The 21928-nt window shown below is 42.4% G+C and overlaps 2 protein-coding genes across 2 annotated transcripts in view; both read left to right on the top strand.

Moving 5' to 3' along the window:
* OVCH2 (ovochymase 2) lies at nt 1-17402 on the top strand (the record flags this gene model as incomplete). The annotated part of the gene is given in 15 exon segments (XM_082844995.1): nt 1-88; nt 2207-2316; nt 3990-4081; nt 5771-5943; nt 6293-6388; nt 6615-6766; nt 7404-7593; nt 10426-10516; nt 10643-10767; nt 11538-11678; nt 12053-12165; nt 12169-12183; nt 14902-14995; nt 15518-15649; nt 17347-17402. Coding segments are annotated over 15 exon segments (1668 nt in total).
* Nucleotides 17403-18014: 612 nt separating this feature from the next.
* CYB5R2 (cytochrome b5 reductase 2) overlaps nt 18015-21928 on the top strand; it is a gene marked incomplete at its 5' end in the record, with an annotated part of 40052 nt that continues 36138 nt past the window's right edge. Inside the window, 2 exon segments of the mRNA XM_082844994.1 lie at nt 18015-18028; nt 19804-19901. Coding sequence (XP_082701120.1) covers nt 18015-18028; nt 19804-19901 — 112 coding nt within the window.

Raw genomic sequence — 21928 nt, 5'->3', positions numbered from 1 at the left:
ATGCATATGAGCAAGAATAAGCTCATTTTACTGCTTGGAATGATCTGTTTGGAACAGAGTAAATCTGCAACTCTCTCTCTCCCCAAAGGTAAGTTCCAAATGATCTCTGTAACTACCTTTATCTGAAGAAATAAACTTTGCCGGCAATGGCTTTCACAGTTCCACTCCGTATTCCTTTGGGAGAACAGGAGAGACAAATATATTTTGGAGATCTAATTAGTTTTCATGTAATTAATTTGGATTTCTCTCCTGCAATCATCATATTAAACTGAATAGAACATTCATGGAATACAACTTGGACAAGTTGCACTGATCTGGAGAAAACTGGAATTGTTCACTTATTTGGACACATTCCACAATCCCATCTCCTTTCATGTAGCAAATTCTGGAAATCAGCATAAATTTGGAAGCATTTGTAATCTTTTAAAAAATTATATTGCTGGGAAATATGAAGCATGTTTCCTGTAGTCTATTATATATATATATATATATAAATGGTCTTTTTTCCCTCAAGTAACATAATCTGAGAACAGTTCTTGGCAGGCTTCTTCACAGTCAGATTTGTACTAACCTCAAGAATTATCATGTTTTCTATCTTTGCTTCAATTAGTTCAGGAAATACTAAATTTTGTGTCTAAGGTATTTATGATTCAGTCAACAGAAACAGCTAGAAAATAAGCTTTGATTCAATATTATACCTGTATTGGGTTCAGAATCAAAAGACAATGTTACATCCATGCTTTGTCATTAATTAGCTGTGTATTTCTTTGATTCTTCATTTTCCCATCAGTAATGTGGGGGTCATAGTGCTTGATTCACAGGCAGAGAATGGGGCTTAAATGAGAAGTTATTTGAAAGAGTTTTGTATATTTTAACATATTAATCTAAATAGCTATGCTTTCAAGGATATATTTTCAAGAAAAATCATTTGTTCTTCCAACTTTTATAAGTGTCTACTGTATGCTAGGAATGTGCTAAACCTTGGAAATACAGAGATGAATAAAACATAGGTTTTTTTTTTTCCTTAAGTACTTCATAGTACAGTGAAGGAGACAAACAATTCATTATCATAATACTGCATGGCAGAAACTATAAGAGGGGAGAGGAACTACAGGGGAGAAACACTTAACGCAGTTTGAGGAAATCAAGGAAGAGTTCTCAGTTGAAGTGATCTCCAAGCTGAAGAATAGGGATTAGAGAATTCAACTATGTAAAGAAGTGGGGTGATTATGAGACAGGGCATGCTAGGCCCTCCTAGACAACATGTGGAAAAGAAGGACCTGCAGTAGGGACAGAGCATGGACCATCCTTAAATTACCAGGCAGTCTCCAGCATCTTAATCTAGCCCCTCTCTTAGCTGAAGAGTCAAAAACAAACAAACAAAACAAAACAAACAAAAAACAGAACAAATATTGAGAATAAGTAAATGCAACTTTTTCAAGGATAAGATCTTTTCCACAAAAAGGAAAGAGTTCTTTCTCCCATTACCTAGCAACCCTTCTACCCTAACGCCATTCCGGTGTGTCAATCAGGACACTGTCTTCCCTCTACTCCACTATCATTGAACAACCTGATACTTTCCACTCTTACAGCAAATTAAATCCAATATTTGACTGTGTGCCAGGCACCACTGATCATGATCTTAGACTTAGTCTCGGGTGAAGCAGAGGAAAAGATGCAAACAAAATTACAGTCTAAGGCAGACTATAGTATTAACCATTCAACCAATTAATTGAGCAACTTCTATGAATCGGGAACTGCACTAAATACCGTAGATACAGGTATTTCAAGATTAAGTTCCTATTTCCGAGGAGCTCACAGTCTGGTGGGGTTGAAAGATTACCATAACAGCATGTGATAAATGTCACAGAAGCACAGAGTGCTGTGAGGAGCCTCTAAGGGGTCAGATGGCTCAGTATCAAAAGAGGACTGTATTCACGCTAACCCAGCAGAGATCTACCTCTGAGGCCCTAAATCTTCATGTCAGAAAAGTAGATCTCTTCATGATATGCACGTCCTATGTGAAAAAGTGGAACAACCCCTTGTACCGCAAATCACAGCAAATTCCACAAATAACTTAAAGCCATTTTATAGTATTGCCACATGCTCCATGTCTTATAGTATTTCTTGCTCAGAAGACTTTCCTGTACCCCTCAGTCCTAAGAGATATATCTAATCACTAAATTATTGCCTTTTTTCCCCCTAGCTCCCACTTGTGGGCAGAGTCTGGTTAAGTCACGGCCTTTGAATTACCTTAACATTTTCAGTCGCATTGTTGGGGGAAGACAAGTGGAAAAGGGTTCCTACCCTTGGCAGGTGAGTCTCAGGGAACATCCTCCTGTGGTTGGATTATGAGCTGTCTCAGGATTGGATCTCTCAGAACCCATGCTGCTCATCAGTATGCTCTCTTCTGCTTAGTTCATCACCAGAGATCTCATGAGTTAGTACAAGGATCCAAGACGTTCCTGATGTCCATCAGTTGACTTCTAGAAAAGGTGTGTTCAGAATAGTTACAAGCGCTATTGGCTTGCTCCAAAATTTGGAAATGCCATCCCAGACTTTCAGTCCCTAAGACAAAAACCCCGCTTCAAATTTATAATTTAAAAAATAATTTTCTGATTCAATAAATATATTTAAAACATACTTATCTTGTTATAGTTAAAGATGATGAAGGAAGGTGTAGCCATAGGTCTACTTTTATGTTTGGGATGTAAGATTCATACCTATACCATAGGACCCTTCAGGGAATAATCGAGAGTGCTGCCTCCGTGGTAGTTAGTGTCCTAAGAATTCTGTCTCAATCTAGTTTCCTAGATTTCCTATTTCCTATTTCCTATTCCTCCTACGCCATAGAATGCCTTTGTGCTTCTGCCCTTAGCCTAAGGCATTTATTGTCTTTGAAAGTCTCCCAATTTTCTTTACCCTGGGAGCCATGCTATATTCTTGCCTCTTCATTTTGTAGGTAGAACAATAGCTCTTTATTTTTACTTCTCTTGAGTCAGTCAGTCATATTAACTTTTAGATCAATGGATATTTGGTAACGATTGGTTGACTGAGTCTGTGTTCAGTGAGATGATGGAATGGCTGAATCATTGTCATTTGATTAACTGATGAATCAATTACCTGGTTTGAAGAGTTGATTGATCAAATTCTTACTTGGTCAGTTGGGTCAATTCAGAAGTCCGTATTCAAATCATAGTCAGGGATGACTCATTGACTTTTACTTACTTGTGCTTTATTCTGTTCTTAGCCTTTTCTCTGTATTAATTTTGTTTTCAATTGCTCATTGAATAATTTTTGTTCAAAAAGGAGACCGTTCTAATAAATTGCTTCTTTTCTAATTTAAACAGTGGAATTAAAAGTATTTGCTTGTACCCTATAATTCTTGTTGGAGTCAAGCCAAACATCATGAACAGGACAAGCCAAAGATAGAAAATCTGTTGTAGAGACAGATTAAAAATAAGCTTGAAGCAGTTGTAGAGGTCAAATAGTTAAAAACTATAAGACAGTTGTAAATCCAGACTCCTTCTCTAAGAGGCTTAGAGGAATTGGAACGGACTTTGGAAGACTCCCTTAGCCCTCACCTTGTCTTTTTCCCAAACTTCTTCATCTGGTCTGTTCTGTATCTTATGCTTCTTTTTCTTTCTCTTCATTCACAGATATGATTCATATTGTTAGAGTAACAGACGGTAAACATTATCATGTAAATAACTAAATACCCACAATTTTTATTACCAACTTACTAAAACCTTATAGCCAATCATCTCACGGTAACTACCTCTCCTGTGGGCCAGCAGTAGGAATCTTCTGGTTCCAGCATTGCTCTTCTTTCTGAGCTATAGTGTGATTGGTTTACCACTTCACAGTCCATGATTTCTGATATTTATGAGTAAGATATCTGGGTCTCTTTTTCAGAATATGCTCAGTCTCCAGGTTTGGGGGGATCCCAGGGCATTAACTTACTCCTATTTAAGGTCTTTGCAATTCAGGTGTCTTTGAAACGAAGGCAGAAGCATGTCTGTGGTGGGACCATCATCTCTCCAGAGTGGGTGATCACAGCTGCTCACTGTGTTGCAAACAGGTATGGACAGCCCAGCCCATTGATGAAGGTCAGATTACCCTTCTACTCCCTGGGAATCAGCAGCAATAACTCTATTAAAATATGGAATGGTGTGATGTATGCCTTAGGGGAGAACATGTTAATTGCATAATACAGATAGGGCTCAAGGTCATTGTCCGAGGGTACACAACTTGGTAGAAAACATTCATTCCTTATTTAAAATGGGCTAGAAGTTAATAAAGAATAATATCCAAGTGAGAAAAAAAGCATCCCAAAGATAGAGTTCTGAAAGTTCTCTCCTAGTTTTCTTAAATTTCAGTGGAAAAAAAGCATCCAATTCATTATGCATCTTAATAAATGGATAAAAGAAAACAAAGGGAGGACAGTAAAACACGAAGAAGGCTCCTGTGTCTTCTTTCCTATTGACCCTGCCTCTCTGAACTTCACTCTAACAATTTCCGTCTCTTATCCATTTTCTTGTATGCTCCAAATGTTCTACTGTTGCCAGTGCTCTTGATGTTCATAAAGCTGCAATGAAGATTATATATCCCCCTATTTGCCCTCTTTCTCCACAAACGTCTCCTGGATATTTACTCAGTGCTGGACACTAGTGGGTATCAAAGATACAAAGATGACTAAGATATGATTCCTGCCCCCTGAGAGTTGATAGTCTAAAAAAGAGTCAACTGATAATTTCACTGCAATGTGGCAGGTGGTTAGGCTAGAGAGTTGCTATGTATTAGGTTTGGTATTTAATATAGCCAAGAGCCAGGGAAATATACCAAGAGAAAATGATGTCTTTTCCAATTTTGTATGAAATCATCTCTTCTAGATCCCCAGAGATGGCAAGCCCAAAGCTCTTAATCCACCTCAATGCATCCTATCAAGTTCCTTTCAGATAACTTTGCTGCGGGTAGAAGAGGAATAGAATGGTGTTTCCCGTGTCATGCTAGATCTCTAAATTACAAACATAAAGGAAGTAGGGGAAGATCCCCACTTCCCATTGCTCTAATCAGTCCCAAAGCCCTGAGTGTGCATACCCTCTGGAACATCAGAGTTAACGGTGCTATTACGTCTTTCATGGTATGCACTATGCATTAGATCTCTGACATTAAAGCAGCATACTTCATGGGAATCACCAGAAACTCCCAAAGGATCTCACTGATATTGAGGCCAGGCCAACCATCTGGGGTAGCTGAATAGAGCTTTAGACCACTGAATTATACTGTATATACACCCTTAGGCATTTAACAAGTAACACTGCAAGGTATTCAATTTATCATATTATTGGCTCCATATGAGGCCACTTTTTACTAGTCCCTCACTCACATTGGGAACCTCTACATTTGGAATCATTCTCACTTTCTCTGTTCATCAGCTTCACACCTACATTATCTATCCATGTCTTTTTGTTTTTTTTTGCGGTACGCAGGCCTCTCACTGTTGTGGCCTCTCCCGTTGCGGAGCACAGGCTCCGGACGCGCAGGCTCAGCGGCCATGGCTCACGGGCCCAGCCGCTCCGCGGCATGTGGGATCTTCCCAGACCGGGGCACGAACCCGTGTCCCCTGCATCGGCAGGCGGACTCTCAACCACTGCGCCACCAGGGAAGCCCCTATCCATGTCATTTTGAAGAAGTCATTTTGTCAACCACTGCAACTGTACTCAGAGGTTCAATGAAATCCATCCATGTTACTCTTTCCTCCTCATAGAAATATTGCATCAACTTTCAACGTTACTGCTGGAGAATATGATTTGAGCTATATAGAGCCGGGAGAGCAAACCCTCACCATTGAAAGCATCATCATACACCCATATTTCTCTACCAAGAAACCAATGGATTATGATATTGCTCTTTTGAAGATGGCTGGAGCTTTCCATTTTGGTAAACATTTGAAGCTCACTCTGAATTGTCTACCCCATGTGCTCCAGAACTTCTGTTCCATAGCACATTCCCTACAGTATAAGTTATGCAGCATATGCCCAAGAATTCTGAATCATGTACTTTGAGACAGGAATTTGAGCTGGAGGCTCCCCTACCTGAAACCCTCTTGGCTTGTGGCTTTAGATATAGGATCATGTGGGGTCAGTTACTTTGTCACAAGTAACCCCTGGAGGTGCCAGACAGAGAGATCACAAGTTCTTTGGGAACCACCTAGATGCCAGTTGGTGAGTGGCTTATGGTATCCTCTCCTCCGTGAATGAAACAAGCCCTGCCTTGCTCTTTTCTGCAGACCAGTCTGTGGGACCCATGTGTCTTCCAGAGCCAGGGGAACAATTTGAGCCTGGATTTATTTGTACAACCACAGGCTGGGGCCGCTTGAATGAAGGTAAGAACTCCTATGCTCGTATCAGAAGTTTCTGCTTGGTAATCAGAAAAGAGAATTTTTAATCTATTTTAAAAGGACAGTTGTGTAGACATTTTTAAAATAGAGACTATCACATTGTACTTCGAAATTCAAATCTTTCCAAAAGACACAAGCCTGAATGGGGCATCTTCAACGCAGAAAAGGTGAAAGAGCGCCTTGCTGGGGTTCTCATTTCTGTGTTTTCTAGATGGCGTCGTCCCACAAGTCTTGCAGGAAGTGAACCTGCCCATTTTGACCCAGGATGAGTGTATTACAGCTCTGTTGACCTTACAGAAACCCATTAGTGGGCGGACCTTTCTCTGCGCAGGCTTCCCAGATGGAGGAAGAGATGCATGTCAGGTAGGCAGGAATGGTTGGGCTGACAGGTCCCAGGCAGGGCTTCCCTCAGCTTTGTCATCAGATGAGGGGCTGAAAGAAGGCTGTAGGCAAGCCTGGACTTGGGAAAGAAGGATCAGGACTGAAAAGGGAGGTCAAGTCAAAATAGAGGACAGTTTAAACAACCTGTTTTTAGCACAGACTGTGCTTTCAGAGGAGATCTGCTCTTTCCAAAAGACCAAATAATGGAGATGATGCCAACAATGAACTAGGGTACTCCGGCCCTGAAGGATAGGTGATGCTTTCCTACTTAGAGATTTCCAGTTTGTGTATAATGGGAGCTTTCTCTTTCCCTCCATCCGTCCTGCTGACCAAACTTGAGGTTGATTTGACTACTGGACAAGACTTTTCTGAGTCTGTAGGATGAGACAGGAGAAGGAAACAATCTGATATTTGATGAAAGCTTAGGATGGTGAAGAAGGAGATGGACTTGGTAGGCTCCAGTGGTATTTGAGGATTGACTGTGAATTGCGCTTGCCTATTCTCCCAGGCCCCTGAGTCCAAAGTATTAGAAGTGAAGAAATTCATTAATCCTCATCTAGCACCTCTGTGGGGCACAGACACTGACAATGACAGTAACAGAGATCTTTTCTCCCTACAGGGAGACTCAGGAGGTTCCCTCATGTGCCGGAATAAGAAAGGGACTTGGACTCTGGCTGGTGTGACTTCCTGGGGTTTGGGCTGTGGTCGAGGTTGGAGAAATAATCTGCAGAAAGATGATCAAGGATCCCCTGGGATCTTCACAGATCTTACTAAAGTGCTTCCCTGGATCCACAAACACATCCAAATTGGTAATCAAGCCAGAACATAAGGTCAAGAAGCTAGGGAAAGAGCATCAGCAGAGTCTACGCAAGTCAGGACCACTGAGCAGACCACCTCTGCTTCTGTTCTTAGCGTCTCACATAAGGACTGTGGTGCCTACTGAGTCTAAACAAGGGTAGACTGTGATGTGTGGTACAGTGTACAAATATTCAATGAAACGTGAATACATCCATCCTAGACTTTGTCAAATTTGCCTTTAATTGAAACTGTCTCACCACTTCTCAACTCTGCTAGCAAGAGTCAGCAAGCTATAGCATGGATCAGTGGTTATCAAGGAGGGGAAATTTTGCGCCCCACGGGCCAATGTCTGGAGACATTTCTGGTTGTCACAGCAGGGGACAGGGGTGCCACTGGCATCGAGGGGGTAGGGGCTGTGGATGCTGCTAAACATCCTACAGGGCACGGGACAGCCCCCCCCACAGCAAAGAATGATTTAGTCCCATATGTTAGTAGTGTTGTGGTTGAGAAGGCCTGGCATAGAGCCAGGTACCATAAGTCTGAAAAGGCCAGGGTCTATATACATCCTTCTACCAGATTCACCAGTGAATTAATTGAAACTTCATTTCTGCCTCCAAATCCAACTTAATTGTTTTCTTAACCGGTGGCTTCCAGCCTAAAATAGGACTTCTATTCTTTCCCAAAGGGGTTAATTCAAATTGGTTCAGGAAGAACCTGGGTTTGTGTTCAAGTATATGGTACACTAGCAGGTTTCGGAGTCCTCAGTTCAACTTGTAGCTATCCAGCAGTTGTGGGTGTGTTATTTCCATCTGCAGCCTCCCTTTTCATGAAAAATTAGAGGGGTAGACCAGATGACCTCTTCTTGCTTTGTGTAATCCCCAAGCTAAGCAGCCCACTTAATAAAGAGTGAAATCATCTTCTTAAAGCACAGAGGCCACTTTGCTGCTTTGTCAATTTATCCCTTCTGTTCTTTCCACAGATTATATTTTCATTAGTTGCAAATTGACTTAACAACCTCTGCATTTTTGAGCCAGGGAGATGCTAACTTCTTGAAATATTGTTCAGGATATCACAACCTCGAATTGCATCTTTCTTTTTCTTTCCCAGGGAAGCTGAGAAAGCACTCCAGAGGTGGGTATTTCTTGTAGCCTGTTCTTCCAGGAGCATGAATTAATCTCTAGGATTTCTGAATATCGGTTCCTTTATAATCAAAAGTCTTCCTCTGCAAGAGCTCTCCATAATCACTAGGTATAAAACCATCACTAGGAGCACCCACAGCCATTCATCCCCAGCCAGGGAGGGTGAATTCATCCCTTCACCCAGCAGGAGCATTACATTCCCTCTGAGTTCACTTGTCAATCCAGAGCTCCAGTTCAATTCAGCAAACAGTTGGCAAATCCCAGATTTGGATCCAAGACACAAGGGAGGAGGTGGGGCATGGCAGATGTGGTCCGGAAGCTACACACCTTGTCCTGAAAGAATAGGGGACTCACCCCCAGGGTTACATTGCAGGTTGAAATGACTTCACTCTGTGACTTTGGGCAGGCTCCTTCCTACCTCTGAACCTGAGTTTCCTCATCCAAAAAGGAAAGAGTTTGGACCAGGTGGTCTCAAAGGCATCTTTAGCTCAAATCTTCAGTGGTTCTGTGAGTCTGTGGGGCTATCTCCAAAGAGCAAAGTGGAAAAAGAGTACCCTGAGAGCTCAGAGGAGTGAGTGGCTGCTTCCAGCTGGGAGGAAAAAAAAAGACAACGGAGGCTTTGGAGCACAGACATCTTTTAAGCTTAACCTTAAAGAACAAAGGATGAGTAGGATTTTGTCAGGTGGAATGGGATATAGGTAAAGAAAAATATTCCAGCTCAAGGAATCATCCTTATCAGAAGATGGATACTAAAATATGGAGATATGAAAATTTAGGATGTAATAGAGACCCAGTAAGTCAGTCAGTTGAAGTGTAGGCTATGTGATGAGTTTTTATGATGGAGAAAATTAAACAGGTAACCTGAGAACAAAATATGGAAACTTTGAAGACCACTCAAGAAAATTTAGACTTTATTGAGTAATAGGAAGCTGACTAATTAGATAAACAGATTAGAGCTATACTTTAGTGCTATAAGAACTGCACATAGGGGATAAATTGGAGAGGAAAATATCAATAATTCAAGGTGGGCTTATGAGATTATGCATTAGTTCAAGAGACAAGAATATAATGCTTGAACAAGGGCAATGGCCAGAGAATGAAAAGGAGGGCATAGAAACAGGATGAATTAGGCCAGGATAGTCATTAAGGTTACGAGCGGTGAGGGAGGGAAGGAATGAAGGATGACACCAAAGTTCTGAGCATGGAAAGCTAAGAAAAGGGCACATAAGCTAATCAAATCAGAAGTGGAAGCAGTTTTGCAGACTGAGAGGAAGTCCTTTTGTAGCATGTTAAGTTTCAGGGGAGATATCTAGGAGATGGTTGAAAAATCAGAAGTTCAGGTAGAGACAACAGTTGAAACTGATGGTGTGAATGAAGTGGATCAGAGGGCTCGTGTAGAGAGAAATGAAAACTAAGAATAGAACCTAGGAAATACCTGCATCTATAGAGTGGAATTATGGGGCCAAAGAAAGAAAAGTAAAGAAGAAGAAATCATAGAATCTCAAGGTTAGGCAGGATCTACAAGAAACAAAAAGTAAGGCATCATAGAAGCCAAGATAGCAAAAGATCTCGTGTCTCCACGAAAGGAAGCGTGTGTAAAGAAGAACCAGGAGGCCGCAGTGTCTGTACAGGTTCTGGGGGAAAAGGGCTCTTGTGGCTATAGCCATCACTGTTAGCGCTGATTCGCGTGGCTTTCCCTCCCAGCCTCATGCAGTGAGCAGGACCGTGTGATCAGAGCATCAGAAGGGGAGCTGCACTTCCCAGAAAGCCCCTTCCTGTATTATGAGAGCAAGCAGTGAGTAGCCCCCGCTGCCTCCCCTGCCCTTGACTCCCACCTCGAGTTTGACTCTGCCCCACTCATTGGACTGTGACAGTCGCTTTCCATCTAGAAATAATACCCTCTCAATGTATCTACCTTCAGACTGTGTGTCTGGACCCTGTTTGTACCAGAGGGAATGCACGTGCTCCTCAATTTTTCCCACTTCGATGCAGAGTCTTGTCACCACAATTACCTGTCCATATGTTCTTTAGAAGACACACTGATTGGTGAGTGGATTTTCACATTGTCGAATGGACACTAGTGCTAGGAGGACTTAATGGGGCCTGGTTACAATACGTCTGGCCCTGAGGCATCTGTAAGTACCGCACTTCCTGTCTCCAATTTTGAGACTTAGAATTGACAGTGGAAAGGAAGAAAATCTGAGCCTGTGTGAGGGCTGTAAGGGCCACAGTGCAATTCACTTACAGCATCTGCTGCCCATGGAAACAGGCTTCCTAGACTCATTTGCCAGACCTGGAGCCCATCAGGAGTAAAATGTAGACATAGAGCAGTGCCCCTTGGGGCCTCCCGGGCAGAACGCTGCTCTCCTACGCATGAAAATGACCATTACCCGCCTCGTCCAGTTCAGAAGGAAGATACCAACAGATAGCCACAAGGAGGAGAGAAAGGTTACTTATACAAGAAACAGAAGTGCAGGAGTGTTTCTGTGGTTCTAAACTGCAGGCGATTTTGCCCACCCCCTCCCTCCCCCAGGAGACACTTAGCAATGTCTTAGAAGCATTTTTGGTTATCACAACGAGAGGGAATGTTACTGGCATCCAGGGGGTAGAGGCCAGGATTGCTGCAAAACATCCTACAATGTGCAGGACAGCCTGAACACCAAGAACGTTCCAGTTCAAAATGTCAGTAGTGCTGAGGTTGAGAAACCCTGATTTAGACAAGCCTGCACTATCATGAAAGTTCAGTTCCCCATAAGTCTTTTCATGGGTGCTGTTTTCTAGGCTCTGAACCAGAACTCTTCATTCTTATGTTGCAGGGAAATTCTGTGGGAACAGCCTGGCTTCATCGGTTCTCGTTGGCTCCAACGCTATAAGGCTGAGGTTCACCTCTGATGCCACAGACTATGCTGTTGGGTTTAATCTCACGTATAAAGCTCTTAAACCAAACGACCTTCCTGGTAAAACCGTTTACTCTTATCACACACTATGCATTCCTTTTGCAGAAATTGAGGCCCCGTAGGAATGAGATGAGGGGTAGGGAGCCCCCCACCCAAGGCCACTGAGCTCCATAGCAGAGAGGAGCTCAAGGCAAGTGAGATGCAGGTGCAGGGGCTCCTTCTGCAGTCCTGCTAAAGCGTGTTTGTTGCCTACCCAAGTGAGCTGAGAGGGCCTGATGAGTTCTCGAGAACCAGTGCGCGACCTCCCCCTTCTTGATGGCTCTGCCTTAAGAGCCAGTTCAGGCATCACTTGTGGGAGACACAAGGGGGAAAACAAAGAGGATCCCTCTGTGCGCGGTGATGCCATTGTTTGGACGTTCTCCCTTGTGTTGCAGAGTCAGGCTGCAGCTCCTTAACTATCCTTTTTGAAGAAGGCCTCATACAGAGTCTTCACTATCCTGAAGACTACAGCAACGTGGCCAGCTGCAACTGGGTTTTTCAAGCCCCCTAACATCACCTCGTTAAGGTACTAACCCTGGTTACCCTTACTTTGCTGAGGATCTCCAGAGAATCGCTCGCATAAACACCATGAGGGCAGACGTTTTATCTGGTGTATCTGCTGCTGTATCCCTAGTACCTAGAATAGAACCTAGCACCTGGCACACAAGGTTCTTGATAAATATTATTGATACTGATTGACTAACAGACTAGCCTATTCTCTACTGTAACTACCCACACTTACCGCTAGGTGGCAACTGTGTGCTTTACATTTTGTTGAAATGTGGCCTTAATCTTTGTACCAGGTAACTTGTTTCATCAGTGTCTAGTCCTTTCTAGAAACAAGCATTTCTTCCTTATTAATTAAACTGCTAACAAAACAGTTTGTGGAGAGTGGATAACAAAAGTGTAGTGCAGAACAGTTTCAGGGACTGGCATAAGGTATAGCAGGAGGGGTGGTGGAAGGCGAGGCTGAGATGGAAGCATGGAGGGCTTTGAATGTCAGGATACAGAGTGTATTCAGCCTTTGATTCGCGGTGTTTGTGGCCATTTGTGTGTTTGTTCAGTTAACACTAGTGGGCCATCTGCAGAAATGCCTTCAGGTAGATGACACTGCAGTCAGGGTGACGTTGGAATTAGGCATTATTTAGAAGTCTTTCTCTTAAAATAATAATTGAAAGCAAGAGAGTATATGGAGACAAAGTAAACTATAAAATAACGGGTAAGGAGTAAGGACCTCAAAGTTCTTGTATATTTAAGAGGCCAAAATAGATCTGAGACCCAGGAATAGAACCAAATTGGTGCAGTGTTATGACAGTCCAGAGAATGAAGCCTTTAATTCACAAAACAAAACAAACAAACAAACAAAAAGTTATGGCCAATAGGTTGGATTTCCCACAGCAAGTTAGAGTTTAAAGAGAAAGAGGACTCCCTCCCTCCCTCCCTCCCTCCCTCCCTTCCTTCCATTCTCTCTCTCTTTCTTGATAGATCTTGATCTCCTTCCTTCTTTCTCTCTTCCTTCTGCAGAGAAACCATTGTACAGCTCTGAAACCTTTTGTTCTATTCAAATGTGCTTTTAAATGTTAACAAAGTAAAAAGACAAAACTTTGTTAAAAAATAAAGAGAGGGAGGACTAAGCACCCGTTATACAGTTCCCACCTCATCCCCCAATAAAAAGGTAGAAGAGTTGGGATGGACAATTGAACAGTAGAGAGGAAGTGGGGGAGGTGTCACCTGAAAGGTCAGGTGAAATCAGATGTTAGGTGCAGAAACAAGATCACACAGGAGAAGGAGACACGGAGTAAGTGAGACAAGTGTAGCTGTTGTCTTTCTGAAAGTTTCTGAAACCCAAACAGAGTCAAGGCAGACAGTTCAGGACGAAGCAGGATTAAGGGAAACTGTGTTACTGACAGAGGAGAAAATCTTAAGTATGAGCGTACGCCTGGAAGGAGGAAGAAGACAAAATTTAGTTGAAAATCTGAACATATCAGAGCTAGAAGTGATTCAAAAGCATCTATGCAATAAAATACACTGAGTGCTGTGCATCCGTGAAAAGATGCACTCACACTCGGCCAGTGACAGCATCAGCCTGCAGGACCCACCCGGGACGGTCAATTGTAAGTTGGTAGGACAAGTCGTAACTATGTGCACACCATTTGACTCGAAGAGAAAAGGGTCTTTTTAAAATTATTATTATTATTCATAAATTTTATTGCTCTACAAGTTCTGTTTACCAACTTCAAACATTTTAAATTCTAAATATTATTGATATTAAAGGAACAGGTATATCTGACTTTTAGAAATATTTTAAGTTTTCTTATAAGTTATTTATTATAGGCATTCTAGATCCCCTGTGATGGAAATTTCTGGTTTAAAAAAGATTTATGGGGGCTTCCCTGGTGACGCAGTGGTTGAGAGTCTGCCTGCCGATGCAGGAGACACGGGTTCGTGCCCCGGTCCAGGAAGATCCCACATGCCGCGGAGTGGCTGGGCCCGTGAGCCATGGCCGCTGAGCCTGCGCGTCCGGAGCCTGTGCTCCGCAATGGGAGAGGCCGCAACAGTGAGAGGCCCGCGTACCACAAAAAAAACCAAACAAACAAAAAAGAAGATTTATGTAATTTTCCTCCTTTTCTTAAAACCCTTTCCATAAGACACAATGGTCAGAGTAACCAAAAAGGGTCTATTTCCAGAAAGTATCCCAGTAGGGGTTTAAGAAATGTTTGAACGGATCCTGTTTCTGACACGTCTCCTTCTCCCCATGTCTCGTTCACCATGAATCATCCTTTCCCTCCACTTCTGTCCTAGCCGCGCAGGCCTGCGTCTTTTGCCAAGTGCTCGGGCTCCATTGAATCCGCATCATTTGTGTATAAACAATCTAAGCTGCTACCTCATCGTTTCTATCTCCCACTGCTCCTCTCAGTTAGTCAGGGCTATCAGATTGCTCAAATGTTGTTCTTTGCTGTTTCTTTGCTCCTCCAAGGAGGGAACTGGGGAGCTCAAATATTTGCACGTTTCCCCACCCTTCTGTTCAGCCTGTGATTGGGTGCTTGGATGTTTCAGAGGGTTTGGCAGCCTGGGGTTTAGCATCATTTCCTAAGTCACATAACCCACTCATGAATGCCCCGTTACATTTCTCATCTAAGGTCATGCTGTAGAACAGGTTGAACAGTCCAAATTCCTCTCCTTGATCAAAGTGAGGTAATGCGTTCATATTGTTTACTCTGGATGTAACATGGAGTCTTCTCAGCTTTCCTTTCAGAACCTGGAAGCAGAAGAAAGTGGAGATTGCACTTCCGACTATGTGAGCATGCACAGGGATGTAGAAAGGAAGAAAGAAATAGGTTTGTGTTCCCTGGGAGCCTCGGCTTCCCTGGTTTGCATTTGGACCCAGTCCTTCTTGGGACTCCTTTTAGGGAATGTGGCTCAATGTTCCTTCATTCCGCTGCACCATCTCCATCACTTCCTATGCTCTCACCACCTCTCCTTCTCCACCATCAGGGGCGGGAAGAGCTTCAGGGAGAATCGAAGAAAAACGATTTGATCAGAAAATGTGGAAGGCTCACAATGAACTAGGGGTCAGAGGGCAAAGTGACATTGAAATAAGCCCTGTGGCTGGAACAACTTCCCTTAGTGGCATTCCCAGTGGGAGTGTTTGGGAGATAAACAGAATTGAAATGTTGACGGGGTTAAATACACAGTACAAAGGAGCACTCTGCCTTTCTATTTTGGAAATGAATTGTGACATACACTGGAAAGGTTTATTTCTTAACACTTACCTGAAGGACAATTGTTTTCTTCTATCCAGTGCCACGTCTGTTTGCTGGGCCCTTGACCATGTCATGCCGGGGCTGGGCTTGAACCAGCTCGACCGTGTGGCTTTGTGGTCCCCGCCCCTGTGGTGAGCATCTCCAGGGTGATGTCCGTCAGCTTCCAGTCCGATGAAAACATGACCTTCAGAGGCTTCCGGGCTACAGTCTCCTTCGTTCCTCAAACAGGTAAGAAGATTGAGGCCCCAACTCCTCAGGTCTCAAGTCTCATCCTCCTGCTGTGGTAAAAAGGGCAGCATTTAGAGACCAGCATGGATATAATCAAATCATGATTCACTGAATGTGTGAATCCTGAACCACTGCTTGGGGAAATACAGAGTTGGGGGCCTCTCAGCCTCTGCTTTTATGTGGGTTTCTGTTTCAAGTCACCTTATTTAATATACATTGCTGATTCATTAACACTGAACTCATGGTCAATACCACTATAACTCACGCCTGCACGGAGCTGGTCCATCACGTGTATTTTCTCTAAGGCACAGCCCAGACTTTTTGCCCTTAGGAACACTAGATGGCACTTCAGCACTATGTTTAGGGCCATTGCGAACAGCAAAATCGCCAGCAAAAAGCCCCAAAATGTAAAAAGCAAAACAAAAAGTGGCGCTAACAGACCGCAGGAAGGACGCTTGTTTATAGTGTGAGAGCTGAAACAAGACGGCAGAGTGTGGCCTCACGAGACCTCAGCCAGGACACGTGATCAGGTGACTCAAATTTTCCACTGCTCTGCATATGTCCATGAATGACCGTGAAAGCACCATGAGTATTGGTTTTGAGTTAACAAGTGTTAGCGAGTAGGTGAATTCAAAAATACAGAATCCGTGAAGAATGAAGATCAGCTGTATGTCTGAATCTTGGCCTGTCCTTACTAGAAGTGTGATCTAAGTGTCATCTAGGATTCATCCTCCTCAGTCTTACAACGGGAGAATAATACATGCCTGGTAAAGATGTAGTGAGGCTTAAATCAGATGATGTGTATTGGGCCACAAGCAAGAGAGAGAGAGAGAGAGAGAGAGAGAGTGTGTGTGTGTGTGTGTGTGTGTGTGTGTGTGTGTGTGTGTCACATAGAGAGGCTCAGAAATGTGAAATATCTTCACCAACCCCCAGTCCCTAGACACGTGAAGACACAGCTTCCTTCCAAGCTCTCACACCCCATGAGCACTCTGTCCAAATCCTACAAAGCCAGTTACTGGCTTCTCAAGTTGTTCATTCTTATTGGGCGGTAAACAGCTGCTAATGGAAAGCCAGGTTATGGTTAAAATACTCCACTTTCCAGTTCAAATACCCATAGAGTCTAACTGGCTGAGATGTCCCAGAATTCTAACAATAATAATTTTCTGATAAATCCCAAACATTGGCCTTGTTTGTGTGAACTGAGCAGCTATATCATGCTTATACCCAGATTTTTACATCTCCGGATTAGAGAATGAATCAGTGTTTCTGGAGACATGGGATGTACTACCTGAAGAATCCAGTGCTTCTGGTAAGCTGTTTTGGAGAATGTCACTACCAGAAGTATACAGATTTTTATTACTCTCGGTTCAACCAAGAACCCCAAAAAGATATATTGGGGTTTTAACCTCCAGTACCTAAGGTCACATTCTGTGACCTTTTTTGGAGATAGAGTGTTTACAAAGGCAAGCAAGTTAAAATGCTGTCATTAGTGTGGGCCCTAATCCAGTACGACTGGTGTCCTTATAAAAGGGGAAATTTGGAGAGAGAGACACGCACACACAGAGAACATCATACAGACGTGAATGCAGAGATGGGAGTGATACATCCTGTATGAACCAAAGAATGCTAAAGATTGCCAGCAAACCACCGGAAGCTAGAGGAGAGGCGTGGAGTGGATTCTCCATCACCACCCTCAGGAGGGATCGACCTGCCCAACACCTTGATCCTGGACCTCGAGGCTCCGGAACTGTGACACAATACATTTTTGTCTTCTAAGCCACCCTGTTTGTGATATTTTGTTACAGCCTGCCTAGCAAGCTAATACACCAGGAATTGGCTTACACGATTGTGGGAGCTGACTAAGCAAGTCAGTCCATAAGGCAAGCAGGCAGAAAGGGAAGGTCACGGGACACTGGAATTCCACAGGCATGGGCTGAGGCCATTCTCCACAAGCAGAATTTCTTCTCTCTCTGGCGGAAGCTTCCACACTGCTTTCAAGGCCTTTCCAACTAATGACGTCAGGCCCACCCAGATGATCCAGAATGATCTTCCTTACCTAAAGTCAGTGATGAGGGACTTTCATTACATCTGCAAAATCCCTTCATAGCAACACCTAGACTAACGTTTGATTGAATAACCGGGGGCTGTAACCTGGCCAAGTTGCCGCATCACGAAAGCCATCACATAGAGCTGGATGGGATGTGGTCACTGTCCCTTTTGCTCAAAGCAACCCCGAACTATTTTCAGTCACAGAATCAAAATTCCCATCTTGAGTGATTCATTCAGTAGGGATGGCTAAATAGTGTGCCAGATTGTGGTCTGACTCACAAGAGCCATCCGCTGGGAAAGAAGTGAGTGAACCGCTATGTCTTCACATTGGTGAGCACTGAGGGGCGCTGGGCTTTCTCTTTTCCTTGTTTCCTCTGTGACATCCACTGACAGGGAAGCTTTCAGAGTTTGCCATTTTGATCGTTTGTCAAGAGAAAGATCAAGCACCTAATTTTTAATTATTTAAAAATTTTTTTAGTTTTACAAATTATCTGACACTTAGAACACAATAGAGAGTGTAGAAGAGGAGTATTCCTTTTAATGAGGAGGGATAGAAGCCGTCTGAGTCTTTTTGTTGTTGCTTCTTGGAGCTCAGGATGCGTATATATCCTGGGTAGAAACTTTGTAAAGTGTGTCTGCGGTGGTTCCTGTTCTTGGCCACCAGGGGGCGATATATTCAGCAGAGCCATTTCTCTCAGTACCTGCCAAGGAGTCTCATTACAACACTTGGCTAGATTTATTGGTCATTTTATCCCACAGCACCTACCATAGTGCCCAGAACACAGGCGATGCCACATAAATATTTGATGAATAAAACTAATCCAGAAATAGCTCCTGGTGTGAAAGCTCAACAAGAGGAATTTTCCTGATTCCCTCTCCCTGAACTCACACCTACTTTAGGGCCTTCTTCCCTTATACAAATACACATAAAAACTTAAGGACAGGAACAGGAATTTACATGTGTCCTGTTTTAAGTAGCACACCTAACCTGGATTCCTTAAATCATTCAGTAAATAATTTTGTCCTTCCTTCGCTTTTTATTTTGAAATTTTGCAAATCTACAGAACAGATGGAAGAAGAATACAATGAACACCTGTTTATCCTTCACCTATATTCCTCAGTTGTTGACAACCCATCGCACTGGCTTGATACTGATTTGGTGTCCTCTCTGGACAAATCTCTGTACCAGAGACCAGGGAGTGGGGGAGGCAGGATACAAAGAGGAACAGGATAGGTACTAACCTATATTCGAGGAATTTATATCCTAATAATGAAGCTTATATGTACAGATAGAGAGTAGATTTATGTAAAACTAAGAGCCTTCAAGACTAATATATGGTGTTAGATGTCAGGATAGCAGTTACGCTTTGCAGGAGCAGTGACTGGGCTGGGCTCCTGAAGTGTCTTCTGAGATTCTGCTAGTCTGTTTCTTGATCTGGGTTCTGGTTGTACTTCTTGGAAAAACATTCAAAGAATTTTATTGCTTGAGTATTTTTCTGTGTGTATGTTATACTTTAATAAAATTGACAACAAAAGGGGAAATGTGCACAGAAAAACACAATACAAGAAAATACTGAAATAACTTCTGAGATGATTAGGACACCGGTGTTTGTGGCCCACAAAGATAAATAGGATGCCAACATTATTCCCAACACTGTGAGGAACCCTGGGATGGTTTTGACTAGGGGAGTGACATGATCAAAACAAGTGCTCTTTGGTGGTTAATTTGGGAGTGGGAGGAGGACAGGGAAAGCTGAACCCCAGGGAGAGTAGTCCAGGTGAGCAATGTTGAAGTCCCAAGCCCAAAGGTAGGAGGTGGATGCAAGATATTTTGTGAATATAGGATCTAAAGTGTTTGGTGACTAGATAATTGAGGCAAAAAAGAGGGGGAAGTCAAGGGTGGGCTTGATGTGTTACTCTTGGGTGAAACGTCCATTTCTTTCTCTCTATGTATATATGTAAATCTCTCTAGAATACAATAAGCATTTCTCATTATTCCCAGGTGTCTATTAGAGTTTCCAGCACAAGGGAGATGCTCAGACCTGGACTTGACGGTGAGGAGGACCCATGGGTAACGAAGATGTGCCTTCTTGGCCCCCTTCCAGGTGGGCTCTGTGGAGCCACTTCCCCTCCCACTTCCAGATTCCTTTCCAGCCAGACCGTGGGAGGCAGGAGGCCAACAGTCAGCTCTTGGTCATAGCAGGTCAGTGTGCAGATTGCCACCAGGCATCTCTGGGAAACCTGGGTAGTCACCCATGCTCATTGCTTCACCAATATGTAAGTACACCCAGGGAGTGGAACATGGTGAGAGCTCGTGGTTTAAGTTGGCTGATCATTAATTCTTCATCTGCCACCTCTGACATCCATCAGGGTCTGCTGCTGCTTCCCCATTCAACCACCATCATGGGCAATCCGCCTCCCCAGCGAGAACTTGAGTTCCTTGAGTGCTCAGGAAATTTCTACCCCCTCACCTTGAGTTTCTAGTATATTTTAATTAAACATGAGGCTGGTTGTTGGATAGAGATACACGTATTTTATCATATCTTCGTTCCTAGGATTTTTAAATCAGAAATGAATATTGAGTTTTGTGGAATACTTTGAGCATCTGTTGAAATGATTGATTCTCTCCTTTGACTTATTAGTATATTAAATCTGTATTAATAGATTTCCTAACATTCCTACATCCCTGAATCCCACTTAGACATGGTACATTCGTCTTTCAATGTACTGCTGGGCTCTTTTACTAATATTTCACTTAGATTTTTGCATCAACATTCATGACTGAAATTGACTTATAGCGGAGGTTCTCGAAATGTGATCTGGAGACCGCTGGGGATCTCCAAGATCCTTTTAGGGGAGACCCCCTAAAAGATCAAAACGATTTTCATAGTAATACTAAGACATTATTATCCCCTTTTACTCTCATTCACTCACCAGTATGCAGTAGAGTTTTCCAGAGACTATATAACTTGTGATATCTCAACAGATTGCGTGTAAAAGGCAGATAGGAAATCCCATCTGTCTTCTGTTTAGCCAGACATTAAATGGTTTTGAAAAAATGTGAAACAATGCCAGTCTTATTTAAAGTTTTTATTTTCGAAGACGTAGTTACTTGAATACATGTCATTATGTATTAACTTAATGGTTTTATTATGGTTATCTTAAATAAATTAATACATAATCTAAAAAACTTTTGCTTTAAGTTCTAGTATGTTAACTATTGGTAAATATTACTCACATAAACAAAAGCTCTTTAGGATTTTCAGTGATTTTTTTCAAAGTGTAAAGATGTCCTGAGACCCAAAATTTGAGAACCGCTGGCCATAGTTTTCTTTTTGTCGTCTGCCTCTGTCAGACTTTGGTATCAGTGCTCTTCATGAAAAGAACTGAGAGCTCTCCTTTTTTTTTTAATCGAGGTATAATTGACATGTAACATATTAGTTTCAGGTGTACAATAAAATGATTTGATATTTGTATTTTTGCTAAATGATCGCTGCAATAAGCGTAGTCATCTTCCACCACCACGCACAGTTACAATTGGTTTTCCTTGTGATGAGAATTTTTAAGATCTACTCTCAGCAACTTTCTCTTAGAGCTTTCCTTCTTTTCTTTTTCCTTCTGTATGCTTTGCATAAATTTATAACGGGGGAATAATAACTAGTGATGTCATGTGATTACATATACTAAACATCTTGTTTAGTTCCTTCCTTGTTACTGGTTTTTAGGTTTAAAATTTTCACCTTCACTCAATTTTGACAATTTATAATCTCCTAGTGATAGCTATAACACTCAGATTTTCCTACTAATTGCTTTGTGCTGTGCAAAACATTTCCTTATATACTTTTGTGATCTTTGCTACTTTTCCAATTTTGTATATTTTTAAAATCTTAAAAAAAAATTAGACTAGCTAGTATCATCATTTTATAGAATTTTTATTTTTATTTTAGAAAACAGTTAATTTTTGTAATGGCCCTATTTTTCTGGCTACACCCTATTGAGTCACTTCAGCTGACCCAGACAGGCAGGCTGACCAGGGACTGGGGACCGTGACTCTGAGATATTTCCTGCAGATGATGGACAGGCACAGCTATAACCCATGTTGACACTAGAATGCAACTGTGAGACTTGTTTATGTTCCCCTTAGAGCTCTTTTTTTTAAATTGTGATTTACTTTTCCCCATTTTTTTTAAACATCTTTATTGGAGTATAATTTCTTTACAATGGTGTGTT

Source organism: Leucopleurus acutus (assembly GCF_964270905.1).
Source record: "Leucopleurus acutus genome assembly, chromosome: 8".
Taxonomy (NCBI): Eukaryota; Metazoa; Chordata; class Mammalia; order Artiodactyla; family Delphinidae; genus Leucopleurus; species Leucopleurus acutus.
This window is presented reverse-complemented; position numbering and strand designations above follow the sequence as displayed.